At 45.4% G+C, this 17,881-nt stretch overlaps 1 protein-coding gene across 1 annotated transcript in view; it reads right to left on the bottom strand.

The window, feature by feature from the left end:
- LOC147708715 (uncharacterized) overlaps positions 1-17,881 on the bottom strand; it is a 251,516-nt gene that overhangs the window by 190,971 nt on the left and 42,664 nt on the right. Inside the window, exon 9 of the mRNA XM_086925765.1 lies at positions 1,627-1,716. Coding sequence (XP_086781891.1) covers positions 1,627-1,716 — 90 coding nt within the window. The remainder of the gene's footprint in view (positions 1-1,626; positions 1,717-17,881) is intronic.

Raw genomic sequence — 17,881 nt, 5'->3', positions numbered from 1 at the left:
ATTTTCCATAGATTGGTGGCATTTCCTACAAAATAATTGCTGGGAAGACTGTCTAACAGTGTGTTCATGCGATGACATATCAGAACAAACCCCCATGCACACCTTTCTGTTTTGCAAATTTTACTCTGCACATCGTAAACTCTGGCTGATTCCACTGTTAAGAAAAATGGGTCTTAGAAGATGTCCCCCCGCTATGCTGCGGTTGCAATTTGTAGAATCAGAAATGGCTTGCAAATATATAGCAACTTTTTTAAAATGTATCTTTAAGCATAGAGTAAATCTTTGATAAAATCCTGTTGTACATTTTAGGAAAACTGAGAGAATCTTTGATAAAATCCTGTTGTACATTTTAGGAAAACTGAGAGAAACTTAAAAATTGCTTGATATGTATAAACTCTTTTTTACAGTTTGTAATGTAATATTAATCTTAATGAGGGGAAAATGATCCCTTTTTATGATGTAAAAGTAATAACTTGAGGGTTGTATATGATAAGATATGTTTGTTGAAATTCTTTTGTGGTTTTTTATGTACCTTGAAAACCGAATAAAGATTTACTTACTTACTTACTCCTGAGGATCGAGCAGGGCTTTATGAGGAGCCTTTTGGGCTTGTCACCAAGCACACCACTCATTCCTCTACGACTTGACCTGGGGCTGGAATCAATAGAAGAACTAGTAGCAGCACGGCCCATGCTCTACTGGAAGAGACATTGATCAGTGCCTGAACTGGCTCCATATAGAGGAATTTTTAGAGGTCTGGGCTCTTCTAAAAGGAAAGAACATTCCGTGGCTGCACCACATCAAGACTCTTAGCATCCGGATTGGTCTGTCTCAGCTCTGGGAGACCCCGGAGGTGTGTTGCCCGGGGATATCCAAATTGGAACTCAAAAGTCAGCTGAGGCAGCAGAACTCATTAGCCTTACAGAGATCAGGTTCCCTAGAAAGACTGTCAGCAGAGTTCCTCCTGGTGAAAACTGAATTGTGAGCGGAGGAATTCTTAGATGTAATCTATCCACCCCTTGCGAGGAAGCTTTACATCCAGTTAAGGCATGGCAGTCTACCACTCAGAGCATTCACCTGTAAATGGGCAAAATCAGAAAATATAGCCTGCCCGGCATGTAACTATAAGTGCGAAGATGTTTGCCATGTTATGTTTTTTTGCCCTGCGTATGAAACTATAAGGAAATGCTGACTGATTCCGTTATGTAGGAATCCAGGGTTCAGATATTGTATTCATGCATGTAGGGTCTTAACGTATGATACTCACTCCCCCATTGTTTTTGCTGCATCTCGTTTTCTATTTGGCATGTGGCATAGAAGGAAAAGTTTTGGATAAATTCTTGTGTTTAATTGTGTCCAATTATGAATTTTAAACTTTCAGGTCTTGATAACTATCTAGTTTAATCTATTTTTAATGTTGACCTGTCTTCTATTTATTGTTTTACTGACTTGTGCTCTTTTGTATGTATTTTACTTGCACTTTTATGGTCTTTGACCGAAATAAAGTTATCTAAAAAAAAAAAAAAAGATTCAATGTAAGAGAACTTAAAATAACATTCAAGGATGGCTACAGAAAGGCTCAGATACACAGCTCCTTTATATCCATTAAAACACCCTTACTCTTACCAATCTTCTCCCAGCAATATGGTGTGTGGGGTTGTATAACAGTGAGAAGCTTCTCTGTCTCATGGTGGTTCCAGAAGGCAATACAGGAAGCTGACAAGAAGATAAAAAGGATTTCAGACAAGATTAAGGCCAAGCCCAGCCTTCAGTAATGAGACCCACACTTCCTCTATACCCACAAATAAACACCCTTAACTTTGTTTGTCAGAATATAACAATTTTAATATTGCGCTACCATATTATTGTAGAAAAACTATTAACTAAAATATTGATAATTAAGTATATAAAAATTAATTTAGATGACTTATTATTATTCTAACACCTACACTCCTTAAAGATGTAGATATCACTACGGTACCTATACACGGAGTTATGTTCATATGGCACTTCTTTGTACAGGCCTGACCCTAGAAAGTGCTTGCATCTCTTCGGTATTTGGACAAAATATCGGAAACACAAATATTGTGGGACAGAATATCATGTCAAAAATATAGAGGACAAGAATATCATGTATGTCAGTTTCTAAAGGTAAGTAAAGTTTTGCTAGATATAACTCCTCATATATGTACCTTGACGATATATCTATAAATCTTCAAGGTACGTAGATCTGGAGTTAAGAATAGTAAATTTACATTTACCTAGTTGCACTTACCTACTCGATATTCTTGTCCTCGATATTTTTGACACAATAGTCTGTCCACACTCTATTTGTGTTTCTGATTTTGTCACTAATCAATCTCTTCAAATGTTCTTCCTGAAGTGACCTCTAATAGGAAGACTATCTTGTAAAATATGCATTGTAAATATTCCTCTATGTAAAGGATGGAGCAGTGGCTTTTGCTTCCTTGCTGAAAGAATATTTGAAGTTTATAAACTTTTGAAATACTCAACAAGACCCTCCAGGATTTTGCGTTTTGCAAAAAAGTTGCTAAATCTGCAGTTTTGTAAAAAGGCTGTTCTTTTTACAAAAGTGCCCACTACATTTGGGGAATGTGATCTGATGTATTTGTTTGAGTGAAGAGGCTGACAAAAGGTTGTGAAAACATAATTGAAAGGGTCGTGAAAACATAACTTACAGATATTTTCGACTCTCAATTCCCAACTTTTTGGAAATTAGGACATCTTGTGGACAGGGATGGTAATTGTTTTCAAAATTTCTCCATTATAAAGTTCAAAGGTGAACAGTAGGTCGTACTTTTTTAAAGAGAAAGGAATTAAAACGAAGGTAAAGTGAAATGAGCACGCGTCTCTGGAAGAGAGTTAATGTACTAGAAGTTAGGAAGTGGAGATTAAAGGCTCCAGGAGTGATTTGGGTGTCCTCAGGACAATTTACACTCCTCATTTAGTGGCCATAGCGAGTGAGGTTTATTTGGTTGGCCACCACTGAGCTGACTGCTCAGCATCATTAGTGTTGTGAGATTTGCATGAACCTGTGTGGAGTAATTTCTCGAAGAGATCAGTTTTTTGTAGTGTTGACATAAGTGCACTCATACGTTCATTCATTCTCACCCACAGCCAGGGCCAAAACACAGGCCCCCACAGCCCATGCGGTGCAGGAGGCCCCAGGCCTTCTGCCTTCCTCCATTCAGCCAAAGAGCAATTATTATTGGTTGGATAAGGGAGACTCAGGGGCCCTTCATCACATTCTGCAGGGGGCCCTTCATTTTGCGTTATGCCACTGACAGGTTATAACAAGGTGCAGTTAGTTGAATCTTTCTCATAAGTTCGTTTCAAGGAACTCTATTCCTCCAACAGCATGGAACCAGTATGGGGAGTATCTTCGTCCCCAGTGTAGCGGGCCTCTATGTACATCATCTCGAAACTCAAAGAATCCTCAATCAAGCAAACCCCTTTCTTCAACATATCAAACTTTGGAAGAGCTATATTGATGACATTTTACTAATTTGGGAAGGCAACCAGACTACAGCCAATGCTTTCCTATTATATATAAACCGGTGTAAAAACATACACTTGTTGTAAATAGATATAACCAAACTTTGAATAATTAACATGGTTAATGTCCGTGTTTTGTCACTTATTTTCATGATACTGTTCGTTTTGGGTGCTCGGACCGAGCATCTATTTACAACAAGTGTATGTTTTTACACCGGTTTATATATTTTAACTATTGACATGTTTCATAAGGTGTTGTGTAAATGACGCATATTTAATACAATCTAGGGAAGAGCGGGGTATTCTGAGTTACCAAGGGAGGCACGTCAGTTCAAACAGGGGAACAGTCAGGCAACATGACGGAGTTTAATAGTCAGAAAATTGAGGATTATGGGAGTTGAAGTTCAAACATGATTGTTTACACAATTGAATAATGACGTGGGAGTGGTCATGTGGTTATAAAGGCCCCTAGCACATGGGAGGGTGAAAAACCAGCATTAGAGGAGAAACGCGAGAAACGCTATGCACACGTTTGAATGGAAAACAGAGGTATGAAAGTTCCTGGATTTTTGCCTTAGTGTAATGGCAGTGTTTATAGTGGAATATCTTATTGGGCAGAGGATTATCTAAAAAATTCCCTAGAGTGTCATTGTAGATCAGGTTACTTGGTAGCACATTTCGAAAGTGTTCTTTTACGCTTTTAGAGGGAAAGCGTTGTTTATGGGACATTTAACATAACAGATATAGAAGGTGTTTAACATTGTCTGTTGAAATAACTTCACAGCATACTAATGACAATTCTTTTGATGTTTAACATTTTTAGAAAAGAACCCCTGACGAAGGGCCGGTCAGGCCCGAAATGCATTGGGTCAAGCTTTTTCACAGTTGCTAAATGTACTGGGAATTTCGACATGCTGTATTCAAGGCGCTTGAGCATAATGCACACATCTGAAAATTGAAATTACCTCGTTCTGCAACCTCAACTCACGAACAATAAAAATCATGGAACATTGATTAAATTGGCTTACGATGATTCTTTCATCTTACATGGCGAGATGCATCCTGGAACTGATATTACCCATATCAGCAATGGCTATGTTGTTTACCCAGCGCTTCAGGACGTAGCGCAAAGCAGGATTGCTCCCCCAAAGAGATTACCATTGATAAAAAGGAATAGAAACAAGGAGTGCGGGCCAAAGACTTTCTCTATAAATGTACTGTAAATAACATCCCTTCGATGTTACCCATGGGCCATTACCCATTACCCATGTGGGAATTGCAGCGTTTGCTGTTTCACTGAGACAACTAAAACAGTATCTTTTAACAATGGAATGATTGGGCAACTCTGAAAATTTACAATTTGCAATACATCTAGGGTGGTCTACCTGATTACTTGCTCTTGCAATTTGTACTACGTGGGCATGGCCACTCAAAAAGTCAGAAAAAGGATCTACAAACACTGCAGCAACTTACGATGCCAACGGATTACTATAAAAATCTAATCACACTATCTCGAACTAAAACACACACCCAGTGTTCTGAAATAGATAGTCCCGGAATGTATAAAAGACACAGACATTCTGGAAAGGAGACTCCTCGAAAAGGAACAGAGATGGATGTTCAAACTCAATACAGACACCCGGCGCCTCAACAATAACATCTCATGGGGCCAATTCCTCTAGAAGTGTAGCTCAACTTTTACCTTCCCTAAGCTATTGGTGTAAAATGAAGATACATAGAACCAAAGTAGAATTTTTTTAAAACATCTTACCTATAAGCTAATTTCTTCTTTGAGACCGTTGATGAAATATCCTCTATTTAGATCGATAAAGAAGTTTTTTTGTAACCTGGTAATAAGACTTTCACAAGGTTTTTTCGATTCAATTCCCACTCCCTCCCCCCGGAGTGTCTCCCCAACCATCCGCCCCCCTTTTTGTTTTGAAGATTTCTTTAATGCACAAAATCTCATTCCTTGACTATTTATCCACTGAGTCGTTTTCATGTTCTCGCAATGCTGGTAGCCAATTATTTATCCCAAGATGGCCTGTTTTGTAGCTTTTGAGAATATAGAAAAGCATATGAGCACTTAACTTTTCCAACATGGATCGGATTCTGATCCAAAGTTGACGGGCAGTTTTAAAGTAACACGAGCGGTATAGTGTTCTGCAATTCAAACACGTATGTGGAAGTCCTCCGCTACCTGCCGGCACAAAACACCCTTTCTGGAATGCACACCCGCAGGATGCGGTCCCTGGTGAGCCGATTCAGATGCAGTGGCAGAGGGCAGCCTTCACGAAGTGTAGCAGGTTAGCTCCCAGTTTGGGCACTAAAAGGATTTCTAATAGGACACTGCACAACAGGGTCAACAGCTCGAACAGACCCTGCCTCTTTTGTTTGGAAATACACGTTAAATGTTTCGACAACATTTTACCTCCTGTCTTTCAGGGTTTGACTACAGGCATCATCCTCCCAGGTGGGATCATGACGCCAGAAAACGGCGTTTAAAATGTATGTTTTTTTCGTATGTTTTTTCAGTGTGTTCAGCTTATTGTTAAGTATTTTCGTTAGTCATTTAGGCTAAAGGTTGTTCCTCACTACCTACAGTATAACCACTGATTTTTGTGCATTTTGGAAGCACAAATACACCTGGGTGTTTCGTATATTCACTGCTTTGAACATTATTTTGTGTCAGCCACAACTAATGTTTTGAAACTCTATCCTCTCCCTCATTTTTTTAGTAATGCAGTGACATTATCCTGGGAATAATATCATATGTAGGTTGTGTGATTTGCAGGGCTTGTAACTCGATGCGTTCCTATTTAGAAACTTTTAGAGATGTGGTACCGATAGGAACTAGGTTCCTTAGGTCCTGATGAAGAGCCAATAGGGGCAAGGCTCAAAACATGTTGACTAGATAATCAAGAAATAGATTCATTGATATCCATTTCCTTCTTTTTCTTTTTCCTTGATTTTAAATCTTACCGACTAGAGGTGGGAATACAAAAATGGTGACCTACTAGTCAGGTGTTTTTAAATTTGTTTAGCACCTGCACTCTACTCCCCTCCCACAACATTGTTTTCATCATAGACAAAAACCAAAAAAGTACTTCCTACGTATTCCGTCTGGTTGAAGCACGCCTCAATCCGCAGCAGATCGGGAAGAACCCCAATGATAAAGCATGCCACCAAGGAGCAACCTTGGTGGGTGAGGGGTCTTTAAGAAAAACAGGGGTTTTCTCTTATTGTGGAGGGTATGTCCATTGCTATCCTTTCTGAATTTACTGGGTTCTTTGTTTTGCTAAAATTGTATAATTAAGGGTGGCAAATATAGTTATTCCTCTTCCTCCCTCTCTACTTTTAGGTTTAAAGTATTTTATTGAGCATTCACAAAAGGGAAAGAAAAACAATCAGTCGACACAAAGGAGCAAAGCATCCGATACAATCATATAATAGCGCACCAGCGCGTTAGGGTCCTGTAAAGAGTAGTGTACATCCAGATGTGATGGCTGGTGCGTATGCTACAACAAGGCGCTCCAAAGTGAACAAACCCCCCCAACTTCCCCTCCTCCCCAAACCCAACCATGACCCCTCCCTCCTGCCCCGTCCAGTGCCTCAGAACAACACCCGCCCTCCTCCCCTAAACCGCTCCTCCCTCCCCAGTGCTCTCTTGTCTAGGCTCGTTGGCCATCCGAATCTGCTAATGTAGTCAACCTCAACAGGCGGAGATATCTGGGGCATGTAAGCTCTGTAAATTCCCCTACAAGCAATGAATGAAACGGTTGCCACAGTTCATTAAATTGCTCCACCTCTCCCGCCACCATGAGCGATAATTTTTCCATTCCCAGGACATGCCATAATCTATGCAACCACCCTGTGGTGGAGGGGAGTGTGGTAGTGCGCCAATGAATAAGTATATTTTGTACAGCAGAACCCAATGCTATCGCAATTTGCCTCCCTCTACGAGACCTCAGAGGATACATCAGTCCGTTGGGTAAGCCCAGCAGGACATATGCTGGAAAGCGGGGCAATTCAATCTCAAAGTTGGAGTCGATCATATCTAGTACATCTTTCCAGTAAGGGGATAGCATCGGGCATTCCCATAAAACATGAGTGAGGGTGCCCAATTGCCCGCATGCTCGCCAGCAGGTGGTGTCGATGTTGCGATTCATCTCATGTAATCTCTGAGGCGTGTAATACCAGTATGTGGACACTTTTGTAAATGTTTACGTAAGCCCAGTGTGATATGCGGAGTGTCGAGCCCTATAGGCAATGCTGTCCCATTCCTTACGGCTTAAGGATCTCCCCAGTTCTCTTTCCCATCGTTCCCTACCCGGGTTATAGAGGTCAAAAGGGGAGGGCTGCAAGAATTTGTACAAGTCCGAAATGAGTTGCTTGTCTGAGGTGCGTGTTATAAGCCATTTCTCATATGGAAGGAGCTTCCGATCTGCCGACTCCTGTGTCTGTGGCTGCAGCGCCCAATGGCGCACCTGCATATAGCGCAACCTTTCCACCTCCGGCAACTGATATTCTTTCCTGAACTCTGGGAACGGAATAATGCCATCCGGGCCATATAGATGAAAAAGTGCTCTGCATCCCGCAGCCCGCCAGCGTGCAAAAGCCCCCGGTTCTGTGCCAGGGTGAAACTCTGGGTTATCGATCAATGGCGTGAACGGAGAGGGGAAGGTGGTAAGTGTATGAGTCAAGTTCGTGGCATCCCACACCCTCATGGGAACCCGTGTGATGTAAGATGCATATAAATTGGGAGGGCGATGTGTCCGCCGCAAAAAGGGCACTTCCTGCAGGGTCCGGCCCGCCACTGCCTGGTCTTGAAAAAGCCAGTGTTTGTCGGTCTCCCATTTGCTCCACTCTACCAGATACCTTAGCTGTGCCGCCTGAAAATATTTACGGAGGTCCGGTATTCCTAGTCCCCCCGCTTCAGGTGCCAGGGTAGCCAAGGCCCTCTTGAGTCTAGGTTTACGGCCCTGCCATATGAATCGTGCAATGTCCGCCTGAGTCTGCAGCAGCCATCCTTTCGGGGGCTGCAGCGGCAGGGCACGAAACAGGTAGAGCGCCTGCGGTAAGATGGTCATTTTCACCGTGGCAATTCTGCCTAGCCAGGACAATGTGCCCCTGCTCCAGCGGCCCAGTTCCTCCTTAATTTTAGAACCTAGGGCAGTGTAGTTAGCAGTCACCATAGCGGGTAGCGTGGGTGCCAGAAGAATGCCCAGGTAGGGCACCAGGTCTTTCGACCAGTGCATGGGAAACCGCCTCTGCAAGTCAGTCCTGGTGGCCATGGTGAGCGAGACGTCAAGGGCCGCCGATTTCACCATATTCATCTTGAAGCCCGCTATGGCAGCAAAGGCTTCCATCTCATCGATGCATGCAGGGAGCGCCCTCCCCGGATCCGCTAATGTCAGAATAATATCATCTGCGTACAGACTGATAGTGTGGGTGTACTCCCCCATCTTAATTCCCAGCGCTTTGGGATTCTGACGTATCCTCTGGGCCAGGGGTTCCATATAGAGTGCGAATAGAAGCGGGGATAACGGACACCCCTGTCTAGTACCCCTTTCTATCGCGAACTGTTGGGAGCTGCAGCCATTAACCCGTACCACTGCTGATGGAAACTTGTAGAAGTTAAACACCAGAGTGCGAAATTTCTCGCCAATACCTACTTTCGCTAGAACTTTCTCTAGATATGGCCAGTGCACCCTGTCAAAGGCTTTCTCCGCATCAACTGCTAGCAACATCCTTTCCCCGGGTATCCTGGAGGCTTTCTCCAGTACATGGACCACCCTCTTGGTGTTATCCACCGTTTGCCTCCCCGGAACGAACCCGGCTGGATCCGATTCCACTAGTCCCGGAAGGTGAAGCGCCAGACGGGCCGCCAGGATCCCCGAATACAACTTAAGGTCAATATTCAAGAGAGAGATTGGCCTGTAGGAGCCACATTGCGTCCGATCCTTCCCCGGTTTAGGAATAACCGAGACCGTTGCCCTAAGCAAATCCGGAGGGATAGTTCCAGGAACGGAGAAGGAATTAAATAGGCGCGTGAGGATCGGGGCCAACGTAGGGCAGAAAGTTTTATAGAAAAGGGAAGTATAACCGCCAGGGCCCGGGGCCTTCCCATGTTTAAGCCTGGAGATGGCCGTAATTACTTCCTCCACCCGAATGTCCCTTTCGAGCTATTCTGCTTGCTCCGGAGTGAGGGAGGGAAGGTCAACCGAGGCCAGGTAGCTCTCCTCTGCTTGTGATGACGGGGGTTCGCCCTTGTAGAGGTCAGCATAAAATCGGCGGAAGCCTTCAGCTATTTGGTCGTCTTCCGTTACTGACCCCCCAGTGGGTGTTGATAGCTCCTTCACTAAGTGCTTCTGATGTGCTTCCCTAAGTTTGTGTGCCAGGAGTTTCCCGCACTTGTCCCCATCTGTATAATATGCATGCTTCAAGCGCAATGCAGCATATTCCGCCCTGTCCATATCTAAGGCTGCCAAAAGCTTCCTCGCAGCCTTAAGCTGCTTCCAGATTCTGGGAGCCCCCGTCCTCTGGTGAACCTGCTCCAATTCTCGTACCTTGCCAGTGAGTTCCTCACGCTTCTTTTGACGCTCCCTATTCTCAGCGGAGGAGATGGCAATAAATTCCCCCTCGGAGCACCACTTTCCGCGCCGCCCATTGCGTTGCCAGGGTAGTGTCACCGTTATCATTGTGCTCCTGGTATTCCCGAATTGAGTCTTGAATATGCTTTACCACCGTCTGTTTGTGCCGCAAGGTATCCCTGAGGCGCCACACCCCACGCTTCGGTGACATCGATGGCAATTGAAACGTTCCCGTAACCGGGGCGTGGTCCGATAGAGAGAGAACCCCTATCGTTGACGCTATGGCTAAGTCGCGGACCGGTTTTGAGACCAAGATATGGTCGAGACGTGCGTAGGTCTTATGGGCGTGTGAATAATAGGAATAATCCCGGGTGGTGGGGTGTAAGCAACGCCAAAGGTCATGGAGATCCGAGTCCCCTAGTTGGCGTTTGCCCGTCTGCGAGATCTCCCCAGTCTGCGGGCGCCGTTGCACCGACCTATCCAGGGAAGAGTCGAAGACCATATTCAGACCCCCCTATGATTACGTGTCTATCTGGTGTGGCGGTGATATCCACCACAACCGAGTGTAGGAATCATTCTTGGTGTTCATTGGGGCTATACATTGATCCAATAGTGAAAATCAGTCCCCCGTACTTGACCCTATAAGCCAGGAGTTTACCCTTCTGCTCAGCAAACTTATGGAGGATCTCTCCCTTAAACGTTTTGGATACCAAAATTGCAACCCCAGCGGTCTTAGTGGTATTGCAGGAGAAGAGTTGCGTGGGAAACTTATGGGAGCGCATCCTTTGGCAGTCTTTGGCTAGGAGATGAGTCTGCGTGGGTATTCTCCAATAAGGAAAGTACTGCCCTTCTCTTGACAGGATTATTTAATCCCTTCACATTGAGGGTAACTACTGTGAAAGCCGTCATCTGTGTGGGTAAAACCAAGGTAGAAGCAGTGTGTCACGGTCTAAGAGAGGTGGGTGCGGTGTAGACAATGTATAGAAGCACAGCAAGGCTGTGATGAGTGGCATAGTTGCACTGGACGGGCCCCGTGACTCCCCCCCAACCCCCCCCAAACGTCCCCCAAGCTGCCCATCCTCCCCCTCCCCTTTCCCCAAACACCCTCCACACCCCAACAAACCCTTCATGCAAACAACCAAGTGCCCTCCTCCCACACCCCCCAACAAACCCCTGAAGTCCAAACAAATGTTAGTCCCAGTCATGCCCTCGGGCAAGCCTGTGGTGAGTTACCAATGTGGACGTCCGGCCACTTACCCCCTTTCCCTCTTCCCCCCCACCCTTCCACCCTCCAAGACCCGAACCTGCTACTCCAGTAAGGCTGTGGTGTTCTCCCCCCGGAGCGTCATTATGCTGTAAGAGCCACATCACCGTTGGAGGCGTTGCTTCTGGCCGCCTCAGAGACTGCATCCGCCATGTTGGCTCTAATGGTGGGCGAGTCCGGCCTTCTGGGGTTGGCCGACCCTCGTCTCCGTGACACCCTCTGCCATCCGTCTCTGGGGCCGCGCCTTCGGGTCGGCGTGTTCGTGTCTTCCTCCTCCGCCGTGATCCCCAGAACCTCACAGGTTTCCTGAAGCGATCTAAGTTGATGCATCGTGCCATTCCATCTAAAGATGAGGCGGAAGGGGTGGGCCCAGGCATAGGGTGTTTCGTGCTCTCTCAGAAAGTCCTTGGCGATCTTGAATGATTTCCGTTTTTGCAAAGTAATGGCGGACAAGTCCTGATACAGTCCCACAGAATGGCCACCGAAAGTGAACAAAGATTGTTTCCGGGCCTCAGTCATGATGCGTTCCTTTAGTGGGAAGTCCGGAAGGAAGGCCAAAATGTCTGGGGTGGGTGCTGATGCTCGTCGTGGCGGGCCCACTCGGTGCGCTCTATCAATCCTGACCGGGAATTCAGGCGGTTCACCCAGGATAGCTCGGAACAAGTCTCCCAGGTAGCCAGCTATATCTGTGCCTTCATCCGAGGACGGAACCCCCCGGACTCGAATATTGTTTCGCCGAGAGCCGTTCTCAAGGTCCTCATTGTGCATTTGCAGATCTAAGTGCTGTTCTCTGAGGCGCAACACCTCCTGTTGCAATAGGACTAACTCCTCATCAATACAGTGATTCGTGCCCTCCACCGTGGCCACTCGCTCCCCGATCTCTTCCACCTCTCTGCGCACCTCCCGAACCTCGCCCGCCACTTCCTGTTTCAGTGTCTGAAAATCATCTCTGAGGGTGCCGAACAGCGACTCAAGGAACGATCTGGTGACCGGTGGTTCCCCTCCATTCGAACTCTGCGATCCTCCGGCCGGGCTTGCTGATAGCGGCCCCCTATCTTCTCTTTGCTGGGATCTGCTGAGCATGTCAGGGAGAGTGCGTTCTCCCCGCTTGGCGCCTCTGCCCGACGCCATCTTGGATTGAGTGCGGGCCAGGTCTCCCGTCCCCTTCTACTCGATGTGTCTCTGTCCGCCGTTGGTATCCTAGGGCAGACAAGGGACTGGCGATCGTCACCGGCAACTGCACCAAGCACCGTCTGGGGATAGCACCTCTGGGTCCGTTACGCTAGGTTCCAGACGTGGTCGCTATGACGAGATGCGCACTCCTCCTATAGGCCTCGCCGGTTTCCGTCTGTCGCGGCCTCCACTAGGCCCGGATGGTATCACCTGCGATTGTCTCCTCTTTCTGCCTCCGATCGCTCCCGAAGGGAGAGACGTTGTGGATCCCTCGGGGAATGTGCAGGACTCTCCAGCCACAGCTGCCAACGGAGGCCTCTCAGGGCGAGTCTGCTATCTTCCACCTCCGGCCAGGTTCGTCGTGCGTCGGCCGAGAATCGCTCCGGGTCCGACCATACAAGCTGTGGGGCCACCAAGGACTCCGGTTTTGCTGTGGGCCTCGGCGTTCACTGAGCTGTGGAGTCTCGCCACTGGAGGGAAGGCTCCGCGCGAGGCCCCGGTCCCACACCCTTGCTGCTTCGATGCTCTCCCGGTGGGCGGTTAGACGCGTAGGCTTGGACTCACGCGCCTCACCCTGCTGCTCCCATGGGGCCAATTCGGTGGTCCCCCCAGGCACCCAAGACCTCCCGGTCGAGGCGCCGCAGTATCTCCTCCGGCTGCTCACTCCAAGCGGCAATGGGCGCGGCGTGCGTCCGGCCGACGTGCTCTGGGGTCGGCCTCCTCCTCTTCGCGCTTCCCGGGCCGGACCTCCAACACTGTCCGACGGGCTATCCTGAGACTAAACGAAGGCTAGGACTCGACCAGCGTCGTCTCTGCAGGTTCCTCCGCTTCTCCCCTGCGGTTAAGCTCCGGAGGGGGGAGAAAAGGCTATATTTCAGGGCTCGGGACTAGTCGGGTCGGGGAGCTGCGAGAAGAAGCGTCCTTTCACTCCGCCATCTTGGCCACGGCCCCCTCTCTACTTTTGATAGATTCCTTATTATCACATCTAAAAATGGAGCAGAATTCAGTACTTACCGGTTGCAATCTAGGGCCCACAACCCATGGGGCAAACGACGGGCCAAGGGGGGTATTATTATATGCAGAATAACAAAATAAGGTGCTGCAAAAATGCTGCAAAATGTGCCCATTTGTGCCAAACAATTTCCATGATTGTGCCACAAAATTTGCCAATCCATGCCTGAATATCTTGGAGGGGTCTGCTCACCTAAGGCATATGATGGATGACTAACCAAAGAACAATGTCCAGATTTTAATCCCATAGGTTTCTAGTCTGTTTAGAGCACTATCTTATTTGAATGCAATAATAACAATTCTCCATTTCAGTCATGCCTAATATTGCTCTTGTTTTACTTGTCTTATACTTTTCACACTCTTCATGCCAGACAACTATAGTTCAAAGAACCGTGGCCCTGCGATGAGAGACAATAGAGTTAGAGACAATGTATGGCCAAAATAGAAGCCATTTACTCCATTGAACATTTTGCTCTCTTGATCTGTGCCACAATCCCTCACATATCACAGCTTACTGGCACCTGGCGCATGATTGGATTGGAAATTAAAAGCTGCACAGGCAAATATTTTCAGACTAGCCCGGTTCCCCTCCTCGTCTCTCTTTCCTTTATCTCCATTTTTTTGTGTTCTCTGTACCCACCCACTCTAATTTCTCTCCAAAGTCTTTCCATCTGTGCTCTTTCCATAACCTTCATCTCTTTTCCTTTTCTCTTTCTCTGCTAATGACCCCTCTATAAATGCTGAAATAGACCCTGAGGAGCTAAAGAGGGAAAGGCAACGTGGCCTTTCTAAGACTGGTCTCCAGTGGCTCTAGCTCCTGTGTATATATATATATATATATATATATATAGTAGTTATAGTTAGGATCTACTTTCCATAGGAACTCCGCAACATTCTATTGGGAATAACTTTGGCGCCGGTGGACGAATCTTCGCAAATTTCTCAAAGTTCGTGGCCCGCTCCACTCCGGTCCTTCCCTGAAAGTTTGGGGGGGATTCGTCAAGCGGGTGCCGAGATAAAAGGGGGGTCCCAAAACGAGTTTTCCCCATGTTAATTTCCATAGGGCGGTCGAACTCACTTTTAGCCCGAATGGTTGAATGGTTTTTGAGTAAATTAGGTTAAAAAAATATACATATCTATGGCAGCGCCCGGGTAAGCGCACCGGGGAGCGCTCCGGGCGCGCCACGTGAGGTGCGCACGGAAAGCTGATTGGCTCTCGGGTGTCTGTAAACATTCGAAACAGTCCGGAGCGGCCGCCAACTTGTGTCTCGGTAGAATCGAGACACAAGAGGTGGGAAAAACAAAGGGGGAAATGACCATAAGGGGGAAGAGTAGATCCCCCTTGACCCCCTAGGTTTGATGTGGGGGCTATAAAAGGGTCCCGCGGGGCAAAAAAAAAATTGTTTTTTTTGATTTGCGCGGGGGGAGTGCCCAGTACGCGCACCGGGGAGCGTACCATGGGGAAAAAAGAATGATAGAGTTTTAAAAAAAATTAGCCTTTTTTTAGAAATTGGAGGTAGTTCTAAAAATAACTTTTTTTCTTCTTTTTGTTGTTTTATATTTTTTTTATGTTTTTTGAACATTTTGTAATTTTTTTGGCTTTTATGAACTATTTTGTATTTTTTTTGGTATTTTTTATGGGGAGAAACAAAAAACAGGGAATTCAAAATGGCTCAACAGGAGCAAAAAAAAAACATTTGTGGTTGTCACCAGAAAGGAGGATCAGCTTTATGCTTTGTTCACCATATGAGATGGTCTTTCCACAAAAAATACAGGTGACCCTAAATTCTCCAAACCGTGGTTGAATGCAAGGGATTGTCTCCCTTGTTTCTGGTCCCGATGGAGTGGGTTGATTTTGTTTGGAGGTGCTGGGTGTAGATTGGGGAAGGTTGCTGGCCAGTTCTCTCATTTCTGCAGCAGAATAGTTGATAGGATGCTTGCGCTGCATGTGCCTTATCATGGTATTGTTCCCAAATGAATATTTTTTATTTGGGTTACCCCTTGAGAGTTCCATGCCACAGATAAGGCAAGTCACCTTTGCTGCATTGACTTTCTTTTTTCCTTCAGGGATGGAAAAAAACTCCCATACAATATGTGGCTTGGGTTGGTATGGGGTATTAGTTTCTTGCAGCCACCTCGTCCTCCTCCCCTCCTCTTCTTCTTCCTCCTCCTCCTCTTCTTCATTTCCACCACTGTAGTGTTGTGGTGGGCCTCTTGGTGGTGGTGGCTGAGATGCTCCTGCTGCTGCTGCTACTGAAGCCCTTTTATAATAGTTCAAAAGGTACAGAGAGGTACAAACAGGTCTTCCTCAGTCAAAAGTCAGAATAAGGAAAAAAGGTGGGGGCTTTCATCATTTGGAAAAAAAACTGTCCTGAACCAATGAAAAGTGTTATTTTCAGGTCACTAGACCAGGGGCTTCATCATTATGAAACCAAAACTGTTATAAACCAATGAAAAGTTTATTTTCAGGTCACATGACCCGACGCGCTTACGCTACGTGCCCCCGGGTACGCCCCGGGGCGCCCCACGGGGCGCGTCGCGTAAGCGCGTCAGATGCTTATGTTACGTCGCTCGAGTGCTTCCGGGTGCTCTTACGCCGTGCGTATCACGCGAACGCGGCTACGCGATACGTCACAATCATGTTTTCGTTCGCGATATTGGCGCTAACGGGACGCTTCCCCGGGGCGCTTCAAAATACTACACTTTCCGGGGCGCTCACCGGGGCGTGCACCGGGAGCTCTCCGAGGCAAAAAAAATAAAAAAATAAAACAATATACATAAAAACATTGTTTACCATACATATACAATATAGCTATAGAAATTTGCTATGAAAAAACCTTTGAAATTCACTGAAAAACCATAGGTTTGACACCAGTTATATATATATATATATTCACTGAAAAAACCATAGGTTTCACACCAGTTATAGTTAGGGATTAGCATTTAAAAAACCTATGAAATTCACTGAAAAAACCATAGGTTTCACACCAGTTATAGTTAGGGATTAGCATTTAAAAAACCTATTAAATTCACTGAAAAAACCATAAGTTTCACACCAGTTATAGTTAGCTGGAAATTTTACTGACATAAAAGCATTGAAATTCCACGTTATAGTTAGTTGGACTCACTATAACTTGCGCGCCTGCAATGCACTGCTGATGACGTCACATATTACATCACTCATGACATGGTCAGTGACATCACTCATGACATCACTGATGACACCATCCAGTGAATGTGTGTCTTTCTGAAAAATAAATATGTTTTCTATATGTATATGAAAAAGGTCGATGTAAGAATAAATGTTTAAGTAAGTGTCTAAATGGATGTTTAAAAAAAATTGATTGGTTAACTGGCTTATTAAGTGTATCCTAGTGAATACATATATTAGCGAGTAACTTTTAAATATTGAAATGTATGTATGTCGGTATCAGTGTTTCACTTTGTGTATAAGTGGCTGCATGGGTTGGTGACTGACTCACTCTTTGTATGTGTTTTGAACACAGCATATGTACAGGACTGTATGGATGGATGAGTGTGTATATGTGTGTGTTAGTGAGTAAACGACTGTCTCACTATTGTCTTTATCAGTAACGACATATGTTTTAATCTAGTATATGTGAGTATTGATATATATAAGAGAGTATATGTGGAAGTGAGAGATTGTAAGAGTTCCTGTTTAAATAAGTATGTGTTTCTATAAGTGATTGTTTAAGAGAGTAAGTATGTGTACGTTTCCTTAGAAGTAAAGTGGTAGTGTGTGTATAGCTGTATATGCAAATAAATGGATGTTCAATAGTTTATTTGCATGTGTGAATATGTGTGTGAGTAACTTTTGGATGACTGTTGGTGTGTAACAGGATGTATAGGTGTTTCACTACATATGATGAGTGAATATATGTATGAGTGACTATATAGAACTGTTGGTGAATGAGTGGATGTGTATTAGATGGTGGTATTACTGAATTGGTTGTTGTAACTGGTATGGGTATCTCCACTTTTTTGAAAATGTTAGTTACTATTTTTGAATATGTGTTTCAAGGGTTACTTTACAGTGAAAGGAGGTCTGTCACTCTGTCACAAGGATGGTGTCATCAGTGATGTCATGAGTGATGTCACTGACCATGTCATGAGTGATGTAATATGTGACGTCATCAGCAGTGCATTGCAGGCGCGCAAGTTATAGTGAGTCCAACTACTATAACGTGGAATTTCAATGGTTTTATGTCAGTAAAATTTCCAGCTAACCATAACTGGTGTGAAACCTATGGTTTTTTCAGTGAATTTAATAGGTTTTTTAAATGCTAATCCCTAACCATAACTG

Source organism: Lissotriton vulgaris, chromosome 6, assembly GCF_964263255.1.
Source record: "Lissotriton vulgaris chromosome 6, aLisVul1.2, whole genome shotgun sequence".
In the NCBI taxonomy this organism is placed as follows: Eukaryota; Metazoa; Chordata; class Amphibia; order Caudata; family Salamandridae; genus Lissotriton; species Lissotriton vulgaris.
This window is presented reverse-complemented; position numbering and strand designations above follow the sequence as displayed.